The sequence below is a fragment of the Chenopodium album genome, chromosome 23, assembly GCF_948465745.1.
Source record: "Chenopodium album chromosome 23, dcCheAlbu1.1, whole genome shotgun sequence".
Classification (NCBI taxonomy): Eukaryota; Viridiplantae; Streptophyta; class Magnoliopsida; order Caryophyllales; family Amaranthaceae; genus Chenopodium; species Chenopodium album.
This window is the reverse complement of record NC_137856.1, coordinates 36,714,749-36,738,771: the sequence shown is the minus strand read 5'-3', so window position 1 is coordinate 36,738,771 and position 24,023 is coordinate 36,714,749. Positions and strand designations below refer to the sequence as shown.

Here is a 24,023-nt window from a genome sequence, read left to right as displayed (position 1 = left end):
GGCCCATGCCCATCCCCTTCATCGGTTCATCCGGCTCATCCCATATTCCCACATACCAAATACTCCTTTAAAGTAGTTGAAAAAAAGTGCATACCAACTAATTCATAGTTGTCATTATTCTCATTAGCATCCAAAGAAAGTCAGCAAAAGCTTATCCCAAGTTCAATGAGATTCTGCACTTTATGGTATTGCTACTTCATGGTGGAACTATTGCCTGTGATCACTACTTTAGGCTTTTTAGCTACCAAAATGGATTACCCATTGCCTATCACATTATAGGAAAAGAATATATATTTTTTTTAGCTCACCATTTATTAAAAATTAAACAATCTTATTCAACTTTGGCTATAATTTAAGGTAAATAGAACGTACCATATACAACTAAAGTTAAACTAAAACGATACAAGCTAAGCTTAAATCTTGTTGTTTTATACTTACATAAGATGAATTGAACTAATTAACTTTAATTGAATAGACCTTAGCTGAGCTAAACTACATTGAACTGAACTGAACTGAAATTACATCCTGAAAAATAAGTTCGAAAAACAAGATCATAGCCTAAGGGTCTGTTCTCATTGACTAAACTCAGCTGAACTGAACTGAACTGAACTGAACTGAAATGAATTGAAATGAATATTTTATAAGAAAAGGAAATTAGGAGCTGAATTGAAATGATCGGACCTGACCTGAGCCGAACTGAACTGAACTAAACTAAGCTGAACTGAATTGAACTGAATTTTAACGTAAGAGAACAGGCCCTAAACCTATCCATACATCATCGAAGATCAATTACATCACCATTAGTGGTTTACATCGTATTCGGGTTATGTGCACATAAGTAACATAATCTGTGACAGATAGGGGTGTCAATTCGGTTAAACAATTCGGGTTTGGGTTGGGTTTATCAGTTTCGGGTTATAACGGGTCGGGTTATCACGGGTTGAAATAACTAGCGGGTTGATTTTGGTCGGTTTTGAAAATTATCACGTCAGTTCGGTTTGGTTTTTTTAATTGCAGTTTTTATTCGGATCGGGTCCTTATCGGGTCGGGTTCTAGTCGGTTCGAGTCATAATCAATTTGGGTTGAAGCGGGTCGGTTTAAAAACGGGTTTAGCCCGTTTAAAGTGGATTTCGGTTAAAAACAGTTCGAGTCTTAATCAGGACGGGTCGTAATTGGTTCGGGTCATAATCAGTTTGGGTTAAACTGGGTTGGTTCGAAATGGGTTTCGGTTCAAAACATATCGGGTAAAATTGGGTCCAATCGTTATCGTTTCAGGTTATAATCGGTTTAGATTGAACTTGGTTGGTTTGAAAACGAGTTTACCCAATTTGAAGCAGGTTTCAGTTCAAATCATATCGGGTTAAAATTAAGTAGGATGATTATCGAATCGAGTTAATCAGATAATGGGTAGGAACAGGTCATGTTATAATCAAGTTAAGTCATAAATAAGTTAGGTTTATCGAGTAGTGGATTGAAACGGATTAGATCATAAACATATTGGGTTACAGGTTGTAAATGACTCAGTCATGACAGGTTACTGGTTTTAAACGGTTTGGTCTCAACGGGTTACGGGTCGTACACGGTTCGGTCACAACGGGTTACGGATTATAAATGGTTCGGTTACAACGGGTTACGGGTTGGAATGATTTAGGTTTATCGGATTTTTGCCGGGTTTTAACAGTTTTCGGTTTAAAATGGGTCGGGTTACTATTGGGTTTAGACGTAAACGGTTTTGGTTGTTTTCAGTTTCGGGTTGTAATGGTTTGGCTTGATATCGGGTCGGGTTAGTAACGGTTCGCACAAATTCGGTTCAATTTAGTTCCGGGTTGGAAAAAATTGGGCCAGGTCAATTTTCGATTTCCAAAAAACGGATTTTAAATAGTTCTATTCCTTTTCAAAACGGTTCAAAACAGTCGAATTTAACAATTCGGGTCAGAATCTGACTATTCTAGTGACAGATAATCCAAACCCTTAAGTCAATCTGCTAAAGAGTGCAAGAAATTTCATTCATATGAAAATGGAGATGTGAAATTTTGACAAAGTGGTATTTTGGGCCCGCCATAAAACACGCGTCTTCCAAAATGTTGCATAAAACAATTTTCATCATCCATGTGAACTCAATACTAGATACACCAACGGTCCAAATTCTTCTTTTTTGTCTAATATAAAAAATTCCTCAGTTTTATTCTAAAGCTCAATGATTTACATCACACTCACTCAAACAGTACTCATAATTTGCTATAATGATATGAAATTAAGCTAAATAACACAATTTTTCAGTGAAATCTAGCTAAAATATGGATACCGAGATGAATAATTTCCTCTTTTCTTTGCTAATTTTCTGTTTAATGACCTCTTTTTCTGCTGCTGACTTTAATCCACCTGATAATTACCTCATAAACTGTGGTTCAAGCTCAAAATTTACAATTGAAAATCGTGTTTTTATTGGAGATTTAACAAAACCCAGATTTCTTAAAGTTGATTCTTCTTCTAAATCATCACCAATTTCAATTTCTAACCCAAAACCATCACCAGATTCACCTCCAATTTACAACACAGCTAGGGTGTTCATAGGTGGGTCAACTGCTACATATGAATTCAGCATCAGATCAAGGGGTATTCATTTGGTACGTCTTCATTTTTCGCCTTTCAATTCTCAGAATTATAATCTAAGTTCTGCAATTTTTAGTGTTTCTGCAAATGGGTATTCTTTATTTCATGGTTTTAGAGCTTCTAAGTATTTTTTGAGGGAGTTTATATTGAGGGTGGATTCTGATAAGCTTGAAATTGTGTTTACTCCTGATGGTGGCGAAACCGGGTTCGGGTTTGTTAATGCTATTGAGCTGATTTCTGCTCCTGATAACTTAATTCTTGATTTTGGGGTGATGTCTTTAGAAAATTATGGTACAAAGGAGTATAAAAACATGTCTTCCCAAATTTTAGAGCCTGTTTTTAGAATTAATGTGGGTGGTTTGAAATTAACCCCTTTTAATGATACCCTTTGGAGGAATTGGATTCCAGATGATGATTATCTGGTTTTACAATCAGCTGCTAGAAAAGTAAGCACAAATCATGCTCCTAATTATAAGCTTAGTGGTGCTAGTGAGGAGGTTGCACCAGGTAATGTGTATATGACTGCACAGGAGATGAATCAGAATAATATGTCAGGCCTTTCTGATTTCAACATAACCTGGAATTTTCCTGTGATTGATCATGTAATGTATCTTGTGAGGCTGCATTTTTGCGATATCGTGAGTATTGGGCTTAATCAGCTTTATTTCAATGTGTTTATCAATGGGATGATGGCATATAAAGACCTTGATTTGTCGGCCCTTACATTCCATACGCTTGCATCTCCTTATTATCTTGATTACGTTGTGCGAATGGACCATTCAGGGCCTATTCAAGTTAGTGTTGGTCCATCTTCGTTGAGTACTTCTATGAAAAAGAATGCTATCTTGAACGGAGTTGAGATCATGAAGGTAGTGAACAGCAAGGTTACTGAAGCCGGATCTAAGAAAAATCATATGTGGGTCATTTTGGGTTGTGTCCTTGGAGGTTTTGTTGTTTTGAGCCTTGTGTTGGTTGCTGTTTTGCTTACACTAAGACGCAGGAGGGAAAAAAAACCTGCATCAGAAAGTTTAGGTTGGACTACCTTGCGTGTACCTGGAGGAAGCGTGTATAGTAGAGTTACAGAAAGTAGTACCTCTCCACACAGGAATGGATTGAAAATCCCTTTTGAGGAAATACAATTTGCGACCAACAATTTTGACCGTACTTTGATAATTGGTACTGGCGGATTTGGAATGGTGTTCAAAGGGGTACTTAGAGATGGTACAAAAGTTGCTGTGAAACGAGCCATGCCGGGGTCCAGGCAGGGTCTTCCAGAATTTCAATCAGAAATATCAGTTTTATCAAAAATCAGACATCGCCACCTTGTTTCAATGGTTGGCTACTGTGAAGAGCAATCAGAAATGATCCTAGCATATGAGTACGTGGAGAAAGGACCACTGAAGAAGCATCTATATGGTGGTAAATTACCTCCATTGTCTTGGAAGCAGAGGCTTGACATTTGCATTGGTGCTGCTAGAGGTCTTCACTACCTTCATACTGGTTTTGCTCAGGGGATCATTCATAGAGATGTCAAATCTACAAACATTTTACTTGATGAAAGTTATGTTGCCAAAGTGGCTGATTTCGGGCTTTCAAGGTCTGGCCCACATCTTGATCAGACCCATGTAAGCACGGGTGTAAAAGGAAGCTTTGGTTATCTAGATCCAGAATATTTTAGAAGACAGCAGCTCACTGATAAATCAGATGTTTATTCCTTTGGTGTCGTGTTGCTCGAAGTTCTTTGTGCTAGACCTGCAGTAGATCCCCAGCTAACAAGGGAACAAGTAAATCTAGCTGAATGGGCATTAGAATTTCAAAAGCAAGGGCTTATAGATGAAATCGTTGATCCCCATCTCAAGGATCAGATAAAACCAAGCTCACTTAAGAAATTTGGTGATACAGCACAAAAATGTTTAGCTGAATATGGTGCTGATAGGCCAACTATGGGAGATGTTCTGTGGAACTTGGAGTATGCATTGCAACTTCAAGAGGGTCAACCTACTACAGAGACAGACGATACTAGTGACACATTTACTTCAGAGATTTCTGTAACTAGAATTGTTCCTCGTGGTCCTAGCAATGTTATTCCTGTTGGTGATACAAGTGATGAGAATTTAGGCAAGTCTACTAGTGACGTTTTCTCTCAGTTGGTGACCAATGAAGGCAGATAGTCTACACTGTGGTCCAGCAAGTTCTAGCTTGTAAATGTTTTTCAGCATTGTATATTATCGGTAATCATCTAAAATTTCATACCATTCTTTGAAATTTATTTTGGGGTTCATAATTGTATTATTTGGTCATAGTTGCTTCATGAGTGCATACTAGTGTTGACTTACCTGTAAGTGTGTGGTATTGTGGATTCTATCTGCAGTGTGCTTTAACTCACAAATCTATTCTCAGGACATTTATGTCAAGGTCATTAGCTACAAGGGAAAATCATACGCCCTCCAATTCTAAACAAAAAAACCGTTTTAACAATTTTTCCCACATATTAAGAAGCTGATTAGTGAGTTAGTAATTCAGTATTGTTGAATATTGTGTGGGTATTCACTACAGCTTCACAATATGCTGCATAGTGTTACATATTGCATTGTAGCTGTAGTAAATGGTGGTCCCTTTGTATCTACTTTTCATTTATCATGCCATTTGCTCTATAACACAAGTTGCAAAACCACTATTAACAAGCGAGGCATTCCACCCACATGAGCTGTTGAGTAAAGCACTTGTATGTGGTTGCTCATCACTATAGTAGCTCTTGTATCTACTGCTTGCAACTGAGTATTGTAAAACTCATGAGGTCGCATAATAATAACTAGTCTAGTTTTGGTCTGAAGATGATTGGGTTGGGAGTTTAACTATGATGGGTGAGCTTGTCTTTTGCTGCTATTGAGTCTTATTCCCCACATTAATAAGTTGGCTCTGTTGCAGCATTTCATTTGTAGAGTAATAATACTCTTCAATTGAATGTAAAGTTGGGAAACCAACTGCAAGTTCTGTGGAAGTCCTTGGCTGCTGTTGTTTGCCAATTAGGTCTGCTTTATTGTAAAGGGAGGAAGATGGAAGTTCGTATTCTTTAGACGGTCTTCAGTACATGCATTTAAAATGGAAAAACTAAGTGACCTTGTTGATAAACTCAGTTGATTGCTATCTGTTTTGTAGAGCATATATTCCTTAAAATCACTTCATTTGCCTTTGCTAACAAAACTGAGCTTCATTGCTTTGCCAGGATTCAGAATTTATACCACTTCTTGTTTTGGTTAAACATTTAAGGATATTCTCTGAAGTTTCTTGTACTCCAGTGATAGCATATAATTTTTTTAATGTCAGATTGGTTGGACAGAACCATTGGCTATAAAGATAATCACTGATAGCATTATGATTACTGTTATATTGCATTCGGTTTTGAGAGTCATTCTCTTCGTCACTTCTTTTGGTTAGTTAATTCTGACATCTTGTGCTTGTTACTATAATAGATTATAGAAGATGGCGAGATGCAGCGTAGGTCATGCCAAGACGAGGTCTCATATTTGATCGAGTAACAGAATTCTTAGATGTGTACATCAGACTAAAATTTGGAGGACAAGATTGCAGTTACCTATAATCCGTTTGGTAGATAGTAATGGTAATGAGCTTGTGTAAGGAGTTCCTCATTCCAAAGTCCATGACACTGCAATGCTGGTTGGCTTGTTATAGGGAATATTTATAGTACGAAAGTGAAAGTGTAATATGATTCAGGCATTAAACATGTTCCAATTCATCTAGTTAGGTGGTTAAAATTTTGATTCTTTGTAAATTGCAAGGCAATAGTACATAATTTGTTCCTCTTGTCACAGATTAAGGTTTATATCCACAAGTTAAGATACTATAAGTACTGTCTGGATGTCCATCTTTGTAGTTTGTACTAATAAACATCTGCGAATTCAAAAGCAGATATGCAATAGAAATTGCTCATACATAAATACGTTCATTGTTGCAATCAGCCGATGATAACTTATTCTCTTCTTACATCATTCTGTACTTCAGAGCAGTTCTAGAAAACCAGATGGCAATGATATATTACAAACTATCAAACTAAACTCCAGCTTTTCCTGAATTTCAAAAGATCTCCAGCTTAGGAGGCCTGCAGATGCCTTGCTACCGGTAAACAAAAAAAAAAACAAAAAAAAGGGAAGAGGAACAGGAATTGGAACATTAATGCCACAGCAAGGATTCAAGAAATGTAAAATTTCTTCTTGTTCATACAAAGAAGAAAAAACAGGAACCTATCCAAAAACAGGCACAAGAGATTAAACTAACTAGCATAAATAATCAACAAAACATAACAGCAAGATAAGTTAACAGAAGTTTCAGCACCTAATCAAGGATGCAGCAAAGCCAACAATCTCTACAATATTGGATTGAGGTGGGATCGAAAAAAGAATTAGGAAACAATATGGATATCATCTCATTCAACAAGTTCTTTTTTCTTTTCTGCATTGGATTGCGGGGCAAGATGAGGGTGTATAGTAACAAAAAAGCCAGGAATTAAAATTGAGGCTCTGGCTATGTAGTGAGACACCTTGTTACAGCATCTCCTAACATAATTACAAATCCATAGATAAGTCAGAAACTCAAATCTTAGTAAATGATATTTGTAAATTAGCATTCTCCTTCGATGCAATGAGATGGAGGCAATCTGTTTCCACCTCAATCTTTGTGAACCTGCCCTTCAAATAAATACCTCAGACCGCACAAAATAGCTGCTGCATCAGATTGTGCTACAGCCACTTTCGCCACTAATCCTCAGCCTATGGCCATGAGAACATCGCCCTCCCTATCTCTTACCACCATGCCCAAGCCAACTCTGTCACCCATAATTGTAGCATCCAAGTTGAGCTTATACCAGCCTGCATTAGGTACTTAGGTGGCTTCCAAACAGCTACTCGGTAGTGGCTTCTGGCACTCTTCATGAGCACAAGCTGCTTCACTTCATCGAAAAATCTCAGAGCCTTTGCACATACTAAGTCTGGTTCTATCCTCCTTTTCTCAAACACCCAAGAGTTTCGGGTGTTCCATATTTGCCACAGAAATATCATCAATATCTCCCAAAACAATTAATGACACGCACCTTCACAGCATTTTTGCACCAAGCTACTTTTGAGGACATTCCCCCCTTTAGCTCCAGCCTAGCAGGTGAAAAACACTACTATTTGAGCCTCTGGCGAAAAAGAGAATTAGAATGGTCTTAATCCCCAAATATTCCGACAATATATAGAAATTGCAACTCCTTTAGACCCTGCTACTTGGTCAATTTTCTGCACCCGTATTCTGGATGGATGGGAAAATATTTAATCATCTATGACGATCTTAGTTTTAAACCCATTGGATCTTTCCACAATTTTTAAAGTCTGATCTAATTGGACTAAACTGGAGGATCTTTCTAAGGCTGAATTTGATGATCCCATAAAGAGCCCAAGCTTTACAAATTCCAAATGCTTTAAATTAGATCTCCGTTTGATGGATCTAATGAAATGTGCTGCTGAACTAGTTTTAGCATATAACAGGTCTTTGAAACATGAGTTTCCTGGGTATTGAGAATTTCCAGATAACCTACATCCAGGACTAACTCTATAACAGGTGGTCAGGTGCACAGCAAGATGCAATTACAGAATTAAGGTTCAATACCTGCTTCGGCTACTTGCTCATGACTGTACCAAGGTCAGCATCAGGTGCTGTTCCTGGCTTCCCGCATTCACTTTCAGTGCTTTGGCAGCCTCAGCCAGCTTGCTTTTCCTAATAAAATTTAGATAAGTTAGATCTTATGACAGATATTTACCTTTTTAATGATAAGAAGAGCATCTTCAACTTAAATGGAGTACTTTTGCGGTCTACACTATAAACCGTGTGGATAAATAACTATTTTCTATTCATTTACAAAGTCATGAGTATGACATAACTCAATCCTTAAACAATGGATTATAGATGAACCTGCTTCAGTAGTGCAATTACAACTTTTTATTAGAGAGAGGTACTGATCCAGAACCAGGATATGATGAACTTGGCTTTGTACATGCATCAGTAGCCTGCTTATGATATAATAACAAGTGCATAATGGCTAAAAATCGTACTGTCAGCATGCACAAGCCACTAATGGGATGCAAAGCAAATAACAGTTGAAAAACAGCAGAATCTGGGGATGAGATTAGAGTAATGGTTCATTCTTTTTAACACACATTTCTCCCATACGTTTACCCACTGTTTCTCTGGTTGGAAGTCTAATCTTGATCTTCGTCTCCTGAAGAAATATGGTTCATTCTTCTGATCAAAACGCTCTAAACAAGAGAAGAACAAGAAGATACAGCATAGTACTTTAAGAAGGCAAATTGCAGTCAAAATACTGCATACTGCACTTTGTAACTAAAAAACGCTCTTAACAAGAGGAAGATCAGGAAAATACAGCACATTACTTTAAGAAGGCAAATTACAGTCAAAAAAAGGCAAACTGCACTTTGTGGCCAAAATAGGCCTGTTTTCACAATCTCATGATCTCTTCAAAAACAAGTGAATGTGAGAATACCAGCCCTAGGCTACTAACAGAATAAAGTACATTGAATCACTCATAAACCTTTTCCCAGTCGTCTGCAACTTCTGCATTGTCATCAGGAGTGCCCATAAGCTGCACAGTTGAACTGCTTGATGGCACACTCTTCATTTCCCTCTCAGAAGTGGGTTCAGCAGCTGCAGTTCTTTTGGCAAAGTCCAAGGCTCTTGCTGATGACTCTATTGAACTCAAAGAAGAATCGGGATTCAGAACTGTCCATCGGTTTGTTGTCGAGGTAACTGGGGCCTCACGACCTTTAGATGATGTAGAGGGTCCCACATCAGCAGAAACACTGCCACCGGACCAGTCCTCCTCACCCCATGAATCTTCAACCCAGCTATTAGTTTCCTTTACAGCAGCTTTTTTCCAAGGATTACCCTTCAGAGCAGAAGAAGCTGCCACCCCTCCCCAAGCAGATGCTGCAGTGGCTCCAGCACCTCCAGCACCAATATGTTGAACAACAGCAGCCCCTTGATAAACAGATCCATTATCTAACCTTCTCATAGCAGTTGCTGCACGAGCAGGATCACTGAAAACAGCAAGAGCATTCTTGTCATTCAACCACACCAGTTCACACTCACCACCAAACCGCAGAACCAATGTGCTGATGTCTGCATCGCTTGGGAGGTCAAGCAGTGCGACAACATGCCTAGGATCCATATCCACCAAAGGGTCAAAAACAGGTGGGTGGTGGGCACTCACTACAGCTGAACCCTTGGGCCCAATAATACGAGCTGGAGCTTTGGATTTAGCAGTGGCATGAACCACTATGAAACGCCTAGGCTCCCAACCAGCAGCATTGATTGAGAGTTTCCATCTCTCCGCTATTAACCGGATTGCATCTCGCTTCTCCTTCAGCATTGGACAAAAGACATGAACTTTAATATTGCTACCACTACATCCTTTGCCTTTACCAAGTACCAGGTGTTTGCATCTCTCCTCCACTGCAAGTACCCATTTTGGATCACGGCGAAGTAATTCTGAAACCACTTGTGAAACAGCTGCATTCTCACCAAAATGAAGAGCATCCAGACTAGGCTGAGAAATATCAAAAGCATCTGCAAGAACACGCTTCCTCTCAAGCTTGGCACATTCATCGTCACACATGAGCTTCCTCTGTCCAAGCGGAACTCTTTTCTCATTAGCTTCCAACGGCTGAAGTGGTGCTGGCAGCTTCTGGAGAGTAGAAGCTTCAAGCACATTCACAGCACTAAAGCCTAAATTGCTTCCCCCAGCATCACAAGGCACTGTTGCAGTAATTCTGCCACAAGAGCATGTGATTGTTACAGGAAATTCACATCTTGACTCAGGACAAGGAGTTGTAGGGTGGCAGAGAGCTTGACAAGTGTGTCTACAGTCTCTCCTCGGAGCACCGCATACTTGTCCACAAGAACCCTTTACGGCAGGATCTGACGGTCCACAAGATGGATCACATGGTGCCGGGTGGCAACTCCTGGAACAAGAATGCAGTCCACATCGCCTCGTCTTTCCACAAAGTTTGTTACAAGTTATGTCCTTTGACCCACAAGGAATGTTGCGAAGAACCACATGTCCACCAACACATTCCTTTGCTATGGGAACTGAACAAGGAGGGCAGTCACCAAAATGGCAGCTGTGAGTAGATTGGTGGCCACAAGACTGGGGAACTGAACATGCATATTGGCATGAGGGAGGAGGGGTCCCACAAGGTAGGGGTGGCGGGATTGAAGTCCTTCCACATGCACATGTAAGGTCAGTAAAAATAGTTTCCATGCAGGGAGGACAATGACCACAGTGACAGAAGGCTTCACAAGAATGCTGCCCACATTTCAACTTCTTTCCACAAGGCATGGAGCAAAAATGTGGGTTCCAATCACCAGATACAGTGTTTCTAGAATCAGAAAGGGGGCAGCAGCGCTCGCTACAACGATGCCTTCCACAATTCTTCTTACGCCCACATTGCCGATCACAGACAAATTTCTCACTGGCAAGGGTGGTCTTATAGCATTCCACAGTTCGAGAAGTTGAACCACAACGGCATTTCTGAGTGACTAGCTCAGAGCAAGGAGGACAATTTCCAGCATGACACTTATCCTTACAGTAATGTTTATTACAAGGAAGAAGCTTGCCACAAGTACCTGAACATGTAGAAATTGGGTCCAGACAGCTCTTTCGCTGAACCCTAAGGTTTGTCTTGCCACAATAGCAGGTCTTTACTTTGCCAGGCAAGAATTCACACTCCCCACATGGGCCTGGGTGACATATTTCAGCACAAACATGGTTTCCACATTTCAACTTCTTTCCACATGTAGAACTACAAGAGTAAAGACCATCATCAGGCCTTATCTCTCCCTTCAGTGACAATTCTCCACAAATAACCACCTCAGACTTCTTCTTACAGAAGCAAGAGGAATCTATGGGAACCTGGCAAGGCTCACACAGACCCACATGACAAATTTGATCGCAGTGATGACGCCCACATTCAAGAATCTTATTGCATACCTCACCACAAGTATAAACAGATTTCCGTTCAGAGCATCTCGTTGTAATTACTTTCTTACCACAAGGACAAGGCCGAGGAGGAGCAAAAGCCTTGCAAGGTGGACAAGGACCAGGATGGCACTGCAACACACAAAGATGGGGACACATATCCTCCTTGCTTAATTCAGCTCTAGGAAGTTCCTTCTCCAGTGATTTTCCACAAGGCTCACCGCAAGAGTGCGGTATCAAGTATAAATCAGATGGAGGATCATGTCTCTTCCCACAGAAGCAAATATAACGAATATCCTTAGATGATGTTAGCTGCAATGCCTGACATCCAGGACACCGCCAATTATATCCCTGAAGCTTCTCAGCAGATGTATCAGCAGAAGTAGGTGCACGAGCCCATTTCTTAATACAATTCAAATGGAAAATAGAGTAGCAACTCGAGCAAGACCAGACAGGAGCATTCCTCCTCACCATATCATAACAAATCATACATTCCACAATCCCCTTACTTAACTTCTCCTGAATTTCTTGCACCAACTGAGGTAAATCCGAATCCACAACATTTCCTGCCCATTTCTTCTGACTACTTTTATCCTTGTTAGCTGTTCCTCCTTTCTCTCCCACACCCTCCCTTGGCTCATTTCGCTCTCTTCTTAGATAATGTGGTCGTCCCATATAACTACGACCCCCACCACCACCACCCCTAAATCCTCGTCCCCCTCTACCATTCATTTGCCCCTGCCTCTCTCTGTTATCTGTTTGCCCCTGCCTCTCTCTACTATCCATTTGCCCCTGCCTCTCTCTACTATCCACTTGCCCCTGCCGCTCAAAGACATTGCCATCGTTTCGACCGGCATACACATTGCCATCGTTTTGACCGGCATACACATTAAAGACATTGCCAGCGTTTCGACCGGCAAACACATTAAAATTCGACGGCGGGGAGCTCAAGATCCCAGGAGCTCTTGCGACCCACTGCTGAGTCTGGGCCTGCTGGCGACCATTTTGCCCAGAAGACCTTGTACGATCTCTACGATCATTCTGAGCTTGAAAACTCATAATTCCAACAACAATCCCCAAAATCAAACACTCCTCACTCACTAACAAAAATTACCCTTCAAATCAAATTCGGTATGTACAAAATCCACACAAAAAAACAACCCTCGAATCTAACTTTTAAGTTTCTTCTTCAACCCCTGAAATAATTCCATACAATTAATCAATTACCCAGAAATTCATACATTTGTTACAACAATATAACAAACCCCACATTATATATAACAATTTTAAACAATTATGGTAACTTTCCGATTATCTAGCAACCCTATTGCCCAATATTGAAATAGCAAAATATATATAAATAAATAAAATCACAAGAAAGTGCAAAGTTCCCAGAAAAATTCAATCAACAAACCAACAAAAAAAAAATAACGAATTCACATAGAATATAAGCAGAAATCAGCATGAACAAAGAATACTAACCTGGGATAAAATTTGGGAAAATTTAAAAAAATTAACAATCGAATATTCGAATTTGTCCCTTGAAATTTCTCTTTTCTCTCTCTCTCTCTCTCTCTTGTGATTGAAGAGACTTGGGTAGGAGAAGTTCACGGAGATCTTCTGAGAGAGAGAAATGGGGTGCGCTGAATTTATACGGTAAACCAGAAAAATCAATACTTGGAGACCAAGCGAAAGGAAAGAGAGATGAATAAGGATTCTTGTAGGCCAAGAGAAGGGGTCGCAAAATACGACTCGTGTAGAATTTTATACAATAAGATATTCAATTAAACCGACTTATGTTGAGCCCATATTGTGTTGGGCTATCCATATTTTTAAGGTGCATTTTTATCCTAGGACTATGATCATGTTCTCTATCCCATCCCACCTTTTGTTGTGGTGTTCATGGAAGAAGGGGTGTGCGCGATATTAATGGGCATTTGAAAAACCGAATAAATGATGCAAGCGATTATGTGTGATGATGGGTTGTGTCTATGTAATGTTTTGATTTGGTGTATCGACAATGTATATACTGCAACACATGTTTAAAACAGATAATGCGGCTATTCAGGCGAATAAAGGATGTGTGTAGACATCCTGTGTATGTTAAGTGTTGATCTGACAAGATAGATTCTGCATATACTATGTATGTATTAGTGTAATGCATATTTTGTTGATGGCTTCATGATGTCCATCACATTCCAAGGGTTCGGAGCTAGTTTACATTCATTTTACTAATAAGCTTTAGGGATACATGTTGGGTAAACCTATTTGGTTGCATTAAATAATGAATTGTGAGATGCAAAAGATACAAGTATACAAATGAACAAAAGGTGTATGATGATGGTCTACGTATGTTATGTGTTGTTTTGACAATATAAATTTTTCATATGTTGTGTGCATCGGTGCAATGAATAATCTGTTGGTGGCTTCTTAATCTCCATTATATTTCAAGGATTTAGGACATATAGGGATTAGGGATTCATGTTGCTCAACCAGCTTTAGGGTTATATGTTTGGTAAACCTATTTCAAGTGCATTAAATGATGTATGTGGAAAATTATGAATTATGAAATGCAAAATATGCAAGTTTACAAACATACATAAGGTGTGTACTGATGGCTTGTGTATGTGAGTACGTGTTGTTTTGAGAAGATATAATTTTCATATACTATATATGCATAAACCCATGCAATAAATATTCCGTTGTAGTCTTAATAATCTCCATTATATTCCAATAATCCGGTACTGATTTGGATTCATGTTGCCGAATCAGCTTTAGGCTATATGTTTGGTAAACCTATTTCAGTTGCATTAAATGATGATTGTGGAAAATTATGCAACTTAAATAAATGTTTACACGTGTTTCCTTTGCATATATTAGAAAATCGCGTTTTTTCAATATTTGGGTACAAAGTGTCCTATAATTCATTCACCACGATGGTGCGCAATTAATGTGTAACGATTACTCCAATTATAGGAGTAGGAGAAGATTTTGGAATTAAATTATTTCTTGTTACCAAGCTTTGGTGTAGATTTCGCAATTACTTTTTCAATTACCTTAAATCTTCAGTTATAGGAATTAAGAAACTTAATGTTTAAAGAATTCACAAATCGAAATTAAACACAGTAATAAAAGTACCATACTTAAAAAAGGAAATAAATTAAGGATAAGTATTTTCTATGCTTACTCTTGCATATATTGGACACTAGCTAGGTCATACGTGCATTACACGTTAAGTTATTGGAAATAGAAATATGATATTAGTTCAGATTTCCAAAATCATATAAATCGTTACAGGATGTGTAGAATTCTAAGTCGTGAAACATAGATACGAGTACAAAATTTTGGCTGAATTCCTAGGGAAAAGATCACTACTTGACAAGTGTTGTTTTATTTTGATGTAGTGATGATTTTTACTATTCACATCCAAATTTCCAATATACAAGTGTAGAGTCAATATCACAATTGTCAATGTACTTTAAAAACGAGCGAAAACTTACAAATAATGGGGGTGTTTGATTTAGGACATGTTAGGGAAGGCCTTTAGGATAAGTAAGGTGAGTAACACTAACACCATTATTTATTTCGTTGTTTGTTAAGAAATTTTATCATGATTTTTCAATCGCCTTTCAACCCCCATACTCCTCTTCGTCCACTGAACTTTGACCAATGCCGACTACCATATTGGCTAATAGTGACCACCTTTTAAACACCTCTTGTATTGAAAAGTCCGTTATTACAATTCAATTTAGCAGGTTTTGGACATGAAGTTTATTTATAGACTTGACCCGCTCAAAACAGGCTTGCCAAAGCCCATGTCATAACCATCTCTACCAAAAAAGGGAAAAAAAATAATTAAAATTTTTTAAAAAGTAGAGAAGTAGAGGTAGCATGATAGATTCATGACATACATATGTATTGTTAATACCAGCTGTAGCAATTTTAGATGGGTGGTAAGTCACATAACATGTGACAAAAGACAATGACACTAATTAGTGGGTTAAATAATGTTGGTGCATGGACTTCGTTGGACTTGGGTCGGGCCCACTTGCCTTTTTATATTACCAACCCTACTAATTCCGCTTATCCCCTCCTCACTACCTCAGCCTCAAATCATGTCATGAAGTAGCTTTTTCCTTTTTATATAAAAAAAAAATAATAATAATAATAAGAAAAAAGATAATATAAATAAATTTTTTTTTTTTTTTAAATGACAAGAAGAAGAAGAAAAAAAAACAAAAACCTTAAAGCAGCTTACTAATTATCCCTGGCAGGCAGACAAATATAAAAAAAATTTAAAAACTCACAATCTTCTCTCTCTTTTGACCTCTCATTTTAGATTAATATTTTTTTTTAGCTTAACGGGGGAATTAGAGTTAGTTGCTACCTAATTTTTAAAAATTTGTTTTAATGGTGTAGGTAAAAGCTAAGGGCTTTTTATCTTTTAAAAAAATTCCAAATTATGCATCTCTAAACACTAATCATATAAAGTTAAAGCGATAGTTTTGGCAATATGATTCATATAAATAAACATAGTTCATCAATGAATGCATGATTTTATCATGAATTGTAGATAATTACTCCCTCCGTCCCAAATTACTTGCAACGTTTTGACTTTTTGCACTATTCACACATCTCACTTTGACCATCTTTTTTAGCTATTATATAAAAACCAATGTAATTATGTAAGATATTGTTGGCTCTATTATAATAAATAGTTTCTTAATACAAACTTTTTATAGCTTTTATAAATATATAATAAAAGATATCGACGGTCAAACATAAGCATCGACAAGCGTGTCCAGTCAAAATATTGCAAGTAAACTGGGACAGAGGAAGTATGTTACTTATACTTTGTAGGAAATAAAATAGAGCCAATTATAACAGCAAAGCTAATGATTATATTAAGGTTCTTGCTAAAGAACGCCTCCGGCCGTTAGATAACCCTTTAAAATAGTAGTTAAAATGATATTAATGTGGAAATGCGTGACAAAATCACGCATCGACCTGTGTAATTAATGTTTATTTCACGTTAATGTTTCTTCTTTAAGTTATCTTGTCCAACGCCCTTGGGACATTCATTAGCTTTTGTCTTACATAAACAATAAAAAAGTATAACATTCATTTCATATGGTTATATCCTTATATAATCGGAGTTATGTATACCAAATATAATGCAATTATTTACCCATTTGTTTCTCACTTCGTTGATAAATCTGATAATCAAGTATTTGTATAATTTCAAACGAGTTAACATCATATTTGTATGGTGGAGTTTAATTTTTTTCCTATCTCAAACCGTTATCATATTCATTGAGATTTTTAAAACACACTAATCAATTTTGCAGATGACAAGTCCTATATTTTTGTTTCTAATTTTCTTCGTGTCAGTGTACGGGTTACAAATCTTACACTATTTTATTAAGCATGGGTATAGTGAAATTCAAAAATCAAAACGCTTTGTTTCTTACTCCACAATACCACGTAAAATAAGTCTTGAAAATCAGGTCAAATTATTGACATTAAAATCATTTAGGAAATACTTAACTCATTGCATTAATAATTTTCCAAAAAAAAAAAAACTTATTGCATTAATAATGGCATTAACTACTTAAGAATAAAATCTTTGAAAAGAAGGTCATTTATGTCATTTACACTGTATCTTTTTAACCAAAAACAAAAACCCAGAAAGAAGAAGAAGGTACTCCAATTATCACTCTTTCCTTCCATTTTATTACAGTTTTCCGAAATCCACAAAATAGAACAAAGAAGAAGATATTTGCAACATTCCCCAAACAAAATATTTCATTTCCCCCCAAATTTGTCGACACTTTCACAAACGTCGCAAAAATCACAATTCCACACTCTTGAAGAGAGAGAAATTGTATAGAATTGATGCATTCTAGAGTAATTCATGTTCATTGAATCATCAATTTAGAGAGAGAAAAAACGAGGAGTTAATTCAAGCATAGAGAGAGAAAATTAGGGTTTTTTGGGGTTGAATTAGGGTTTATAATTTTGTAAATCAGCATTTGTTTGGTTAGAAAGAGATGACGGATGTTGTACTTCACATTTACGATGTGACGAACAGCGGTTCAGATAAGACGAACAATACTATTATGCATATCAACAAGTTCTTTAAAGATGGAATTGGATTAGGCGGTATCTTTCACAGTGCTGTTCAGGTAATTTCAGTTTGATTATTTTTGGTAATTTTGTATTTATTGAGATTTTTAATTTTTTGTGCCAGATCTAGGGTTTTTGTTTCATAATTTTGCTAAAATTACCTATTATAGCTCTACTTTACTGCTTTTATTACTCGATTTTGTTTGTGTTGCTAGCTTATGATCATATGCTTGATTTCTTGCAATTTCAGCTGTATATCATTCGAGCTCTTTTTTTTTTGTTTGACATTAATTGTCGTCGGAGTTTTCTGATTGGTATTGGTAGGTTGTTTGTGGTGGCATAGTAGTTGAGATGCTATTGAGTAGATTTCGTTGCGAATTTTTAGTCTCGGCTGTAGTGAACTTATGTAGTTCTATATAGAGGAGGTGCTTTGAAGGACTGTAGTCTTGATTGTGGTGTTGAAGAGTTTTTTTACGTAGCAAGAGGAACAATGCCATTATGTCAACGATGTGTTCATGAGAGGAGGTGGATTAAAGGAATATAGTCTTGATTGTGTTGTTGAGGAGTCTATTTACGCTGTGAGGAGTAATGTCTGTGTTTAGGAAGAAGGAATTGCATATTAATGTTCCTGGTATTTGAATGTGTTAAAAGAGCAAAGGGCGTATGGTTATCTCACTTATCTGATGCTATAGTGCTATGTTTACTTATTAATAACAGCAGGATATTTGTACGCTTCTTGTATTTATTTCGTGTGGTTTAGGCTCAGACATCACAAAAATTTCTGTCCCCGGCCAGCTTCAGCCAATTAAATATCTATCAGTACTGCTTTGCTATGGCGGTGCTTTTTAATTTTCTTCAAAACAAATATCAACATTTACGTGTTGATCATATAGTTGGGAGCTTCCTTTATTTGTTACTCTTTAGTTTGTCTAGATAGTTTGCTGGATCTGTAGTAATCTGTATTGATACGATGATATCTGGTCAGTGATAAATTCTGACTGCAATTCTATTTATTATACCCCAACTCCTGGTGTCAAACTTTGAGCTGCCTATTTTTCTCTTCCCCTTATACTGTTTTAACTGAAAATCATACATATATCACATATAAGGTACATATTAGTGACATCGTGCCTTCACAGGGGTGTGAACTTCCTAAATTGTTATCAAGCTGTTATGTTCTCATGTTAAGTTAATCATTGTGTGTTACTGTTCTTAATTATTAAATCAAGCACATTAGAATTGCGGGACAAGTAATTACTCTGACCCATTTTGTAATCTGTATTGATTCTACTGTTGGTGCATTCCAATATTTTTGTAATTTCTGATTGTTTTCGTTGATTGTATCTGATTAGTTTTTTGGTATATAGTTATGCCAAATACTTCATAGTGCCAAGTTTATGTGTTTTCTATTTTTGATTTATGACATGATTTTAAGGATAGTAATGGTAATTGGTAAGTTCCATGGAATAATTACAGGTTTATGGAGAAGATGAATGGTCGTTTGGGTATTGTGAACAAGGAACTGGAGTGTTTAGCTGCCCTGCTACACAAAACCCCATGTATACATACCGTGAAAAGATTGTTCTTGGACAAACCAATCTTTCTGTCTCCAAGGTTAATCAGATTTTGAGGGAACTCAGTAGAGAGTGGCCAGGGGAATCCTATGATTTGCTCGCACGAAATTGCAATCACTTCTGTGATGAGTTATGTGAAAGGTTTGGTGTTCCAAAACTTCCAGGTATAGTATCATTGCAGCCTTGTAATTAATTTTATGGCCCTTGTGTTGATTGCAGTTATTACTGTCACGAGTTGACTTTTACATTCATAAGATTGTGCTATTTTGGTATGTGATCACCAAACTGATCTGAGGGTCCAAATCTGTACGTGAGAGCTATCAATTCTTTACCTTTCTTACTGTGGTGCATTATCTGGCATCATATTATGATATCATCAAGAGGTTTAGAAATCTGAATTCCTGATGTCAGATTAACTTTAGTGTGTTGTTAGATTTACATTTAGTAGCAATCTGTATTCAGGCTGGTTGGCACAATGATCTGTTCACTAAGCAAGTCCCTCATTCCTTACTCACTTCTTCTCCAACCCTTTCAACTGATTATCTTTTTATGTTCGTTTCTCTTTATCGTACGGTTCCTTGTGAGTTGTGACAATGCATGTTAGCCCACCCCAAATCATTTGGGACTAAGGCTTTGTTGTTGGTGGTGGTGATTTGGGGGATTGATTTGTTCACAACATTCCACTTGTCCTCTATCCCTTGTTAACGTTTTATGTATGTTTTTTATTCTTTTTTTGGCGTGAAAAACCCTGTTTTTGGCCATGAGTTGGCCCAATGTGTATTTTCTATACTTACCTAGCATCCTGCTGCAGCTAGTGTGTGTATTAAGGACTGTCTGTCTTTGTGGTGTTTATGTTTTCTTGTTGACTAGATAAAGTTTCTACTGGTGGGTGGACCAGGTGGTGGTATTAAACTTTTGGATTCCACAGTAAATTTAGGGAATTGTACTCATCTAATAATTATCGGCCCTTAACTTTCATTTGAATTTTTCAGACAATCATGTTTTAGTTTATAATTATAGTGTACAGTGAACCATGAATTTTGCTTTTCTCATTCCCTATGAACTTATGCATGTATATAAGAAGGGATGTAATTGTTAATCACCGAGAACCTGGCTTATCTATTGCCCCCCCCCCCCCCCCTACATCGGGGCTCTGTTTTAGCTGCGAGGTTTTTTTGTAGAATCATTATGCAAGTCAGGGTCTCTTAATGATCCCAAGCTACTGCTAGGCTATTTGAGAGAAGATATCTGCGGTTTTCCTAGCAATGTTTTCAATGAATTAATAGATAGCCCCTGATACTTGCAGGTTGGGTTAACCGATTTGCCCATGCCGGTGATGCTGCTGTTGAAATAGCGGGGAACACTGCATATCGTGTAAGCTTGCTGCTTTACTGTCTTAGAAAGTTGTCTTTTTTTTCATTGTCAGTGGTGTTAGTAGCATATCAACTTTCTTATCGTCTCTTACAAAGCCTAGTGAAATGTCTATTACCTTTCGAAGGACTAAGACTGTTAAGAGTCGATGATATTGTATAGTACCAAATAGGAGAAACTGCTGGGGGTAGTAAAGGATAGATTGTTGTGGTAGTGAGCCATGACCTATCATAGCGAGGAATATACTTTTATAAAGGTTGTGGGTCATGTATACCTGCATTGCTGGAATGATGGTAGTGATTATAGGTCACTTGTTTTATGAAATTAGCAATACCTGTGCAAAGTAATGTTGTTTTTAGAGTGATTTAAATTAAAATGGGAAGAATGCTTCAGAAGGTGTGCTAGTGATTGGATTGGATTAGTCGGGTATAAAAACAGTACACCTAGGCCCTGAGGTGCTAGGCAAATGGGGTGCATATCTTTATTGCATTAGGCAAAGTTCACCCGAGGCCCACAAATTAAATTTTTACTCTAAAATTTCCTTGTACTAGAACACTGTGCTAATATGAGTAGTGTTAGTTATTGGATGTTATTAAGACGAGATAGGAAATGGAGTTTAAAATTGAAGTATGAAAGATCTTGCGGTTTAAAGTTGAAATATTGACTCTAAATTATTACGGAGTACAGTATAAGATTTACTGTGTGTTTCACTTCAGTGAGGCGTGTGCCTAGGTAGGTCACTCATTGCCTTATTGCACCTTGGGATGTATAATACATTGGGTTCAGTGAAGTTGACTTTGCTTAGTGCTCCTCCACCCCCCTGTGCCCCTCCTTCTAGGGACGATAATCCAGCTTTTTCTGCGTGCTATATAACATACTTTGCCCATTCTGTGAACTTTAGACTTCATTCTGTAAAAATTATGCCCTGGTTTAATACTTTGCCGTTCTCTGAAATTCTATACCATCTCAAATTCTGAACAGCCCTTCCTCCCTCCCCTCAGTCTTTTGTTTGTTTTAAGGTCTACGACTAATTTCTTATGTCAATGCAGTTCAAACAAGCTAAAACAGAAATTGTCACCGCCAGCAAGGTTGCATATCGTTTCCTTGCAGGCATTGCCTCTAACTCACAAGTATCCCCGGATAGCCCAAATTCCAACAGGAATTCACCTCGATTTCAAGTTTCTTGGTTCAAGAATATGATTCCTGCTGGTGACAAACCCTCCACGAGCTCTGTAATTGACGGGCCAAATCAGGACGTGATTAGGCAGCAGCAACAGGAAGAAGGTGATGATGCAGCGGCACCCCTCAGACAGAATTCGCGTCGTGGTAGCTGATGGGAAGAGTACATGGTTTAACTGATAGAAGAAGCCATGCGATTCTCCAAGAATGTGTTGTGTAACTGTGTATCCTTGTAAAACTTACTGCTCTCTCTTCTTAAACTTGCACTTATGACCGACTCAATTTGTATGAAGTACATTGTGAAAATTTGTTCTATTCCTTCAATTTCCTGCAACAAAATTGTTAGGCCAGTTTTACCATCCTGCTTCATCCCTCTATGTGGGATAGAATTGCATTTACATTAGTAATGTTCTTGGGCTTCCAGCAAGTAAGCAATTTATTTTCTTTGCGTTGAATTGAGAACTTTGTATAGTACAAGTACTTCAGAAGCGAAACAATTTATTTTCAGTGTTCCCTTGTTATAAATTATGGTTTCAATATTAGGCTATTAGCCAAAGGAGAAAAATGATAATAATTGGTCCTCAAACGTGTACAGTTTAGTAAGATTGCCGCAAAATTATCCATACTAATCAGTTTAGTCACTAACCTTTAGGCCGTTTTGGAAGCAATACAAACTTGAAGGCTAATAGAAACTATAAACTTCTAAGTAAACAACTAGGATGAACAAATCAATAGTACTCGTACATGTCTACAACTTTTAAGTGAACAAAACTAGTTAGTGACCCGGGCGATGCCCCGGGTTTTTTTTTCTTTTTTTTTTATTTTTTATTTTTTTTTTCTCTTTTTTTTATTTTTTTATTTTTTTTTTTTGGTATGGAAGATTGTGGATATTACTTTATTCTCTTTACGTTGGTATAATATATTTTCGCAACTGAAAAATATTTAAACTTTGATAGGAAAACATTCAATAAATAAATCATATTAATACATACCGTTACAAATTAAATGGGTCAAAGCAATTTAAATACATTGTAATTATTGTAATTATTCATCGTTTTAATTGAGCTGAAAATAAATACACCGGTTACAAAACTTATTTTGGGTAATGAAAATTAATTTAATTGTTTTTTTTTAACAACTGATTTGATTGATTATTATACAATCAATACTATAATACAATTAATTAATTTATCATACAATTTATTGACACATATTTAACATGTACATGTAATGTAATTGATTATGTGGCAATTTGATTGATGACGTGGCTAAATAAGAAAAAAAAAAAGTGACACATGGCAATATGACACTCCTTGCCTTCGAGTTTTAATAATAACTAGCTTTTGGACCCGTTCTACGCACGGGTTATTCTTAAGTTATAAATTTATTTGAAACTTTACAAATTATCTTGTCACCAAAAAAAAAACCCCCCCTTTACAAATTATTTGAATGAATTATTTTATCATCTTTTGACATATTATAATATTTTATGAATTAGTGGTAATAGACTAATAGTTGTAGAAAAAATGGCTTAAAATCGTAAAATCATATCTCTATCGCATGATATATTAATCAACAATTTGTATAAAAAACTACTTTGTAAATACCAAACACTTATTATAATTTTACAATTTTTACATCAAATGTGGAGGCATGATATTCTTCTTTAGTCTTTACCAATATATGTCTCTTATATTGCGCTTAATATCTTCAAAATTAAAGCCCCATGACACGCAAACAATGTCATCCCATGGAATTTCCATAGTATTCTAGCCACCTCAATATTTCCCTTTTCAATCATCATCCTCATTGTTGTAGAAATTTCACATAGAATTTTGAGAGATGTTTCTCTAATTTTTTAGTTTTTGAAACTTAATGAGTGTGAAAAAATCTTTATTGAAAATTTGTATTTATATAAGAAGAGGGGGAAGATAAAGGGTCAAATTAATGAAATGAATTATGAATGTGAATAAATTGAATTGATAGATGGAATAATGAGAAGAGGAGAAGTTTTAGGAAATTTAATTTGTTATTGAATTAAAATAAAGATTACAAAATATAAAAGTTATTGAGAAATAAAGGGGGAGATGAAGAGAGAATTTCACATAAGG

The 24,023-nt window shown here is 37.0% G+C and overlaps 2 protein-coding genes and 1 pseudogene across 3 annotated transcripts; 2 read left to right on the top strand and 1 right to left on the bottom strand.

Moving 5' to 3' along the window:
• The first annotated feature begins 2,072 nt into the window (after nucleotides 1–2,072).
• LOC145608707 (putative receptor-like protein kinase At5g24010) lies at nucleotides 2,073–6,568 on the top strand. The gene is made up of 2 exons (XM_081664314.1): nucleotides 2,073–4,844; nucleotides 6,087–6,568. The coding sequence occupies exon 1, from the start codon at nucleotides 2,298–2,300 to the stop codon at nucleotides 4,782–4,784; it is 2,487 nt and encodes an 828-aa protein (XP_081520440.1). The 5' UTR covers nucleotides 2,073–2,297; the 3' UTR covers nucleotides 4,785–4,844; nucleotides 6,087–6,568.
• Nucleotides 6,569–9,037: 2,469 nt separating this feature from the next.
• Nucleotides 9,038–13,393, bottom strand: LOC145608034 (NF-X1-type zinc finger protein NFXL1 pseudogene; annotated as a pseudogene). The gene is made up of 2 exons (XR_014105703.1): nucleotides 13,145–13,393; nucleotides 9,038–12,858 (listed from the first exon to the last, which is right to left on the bottom strand). The product of XR_014105703.1 is annotated as an NF-X1-type zinc finger protein NFXL1 pseudogene (transcript).
• Nucleotides 13,394–17,367: 3,974 nt separating this feature from the next.
• LOC145609355 (deSI-like protein At4g17486) lies at nucleotides 17,368–22,419 on the top strand. Its single transcript, XM_081664855.1, has 4 exons — nucleotides 17,368–17,847; nucleotides 19,265–19,526; nucleotides 20,669–20,736; nucleotides 21,783–22,419. Exons 1-4 carry the CDS (start codon nucleotides 17,713–17,715, stop codon nucleotides 22,065–22,067), a joined length of 750 nt encoding a protein of 249 aa, XP_081520981.1. The 5' UTR covers nucleotides 17,368–17,712; the 3' UTR covers nucleotides 22,068–22,419.
• The last annotated feature ends 1,604 nt before the right edge of the window (nucleotides 22,420–24,023 follow it).

Coding starts and splice junctions, on each gene's coding strand:
- LOC145609355 (XM_081664855.1), top strand. CDS start 17,713: ATGACGGATGTTGTACTTCACATTTACGATGTGACGAACAGCGGTTCA. Junction 19,527..20,668: donor TGGTGTTCCAAAACTTCCAG/GTATAGTATCAT, acceptor TGATACTTGCAG/GTTGGGTTAACCGATTTGCC. Junction 20,737..21,782: donor CGGGGAACACTGCATATCGT/GTAAGCTTGCTG, acceptor ATGTCAATGCAG/TTCAAACAAGCTAAAACAGA.
- LOC145608707 (XM_081664314.1), top strand. CDS start 2,298: ATGGATACCGAGATGAATAATTTCCTCTTTTCTTTGCTAATTTTCTGT.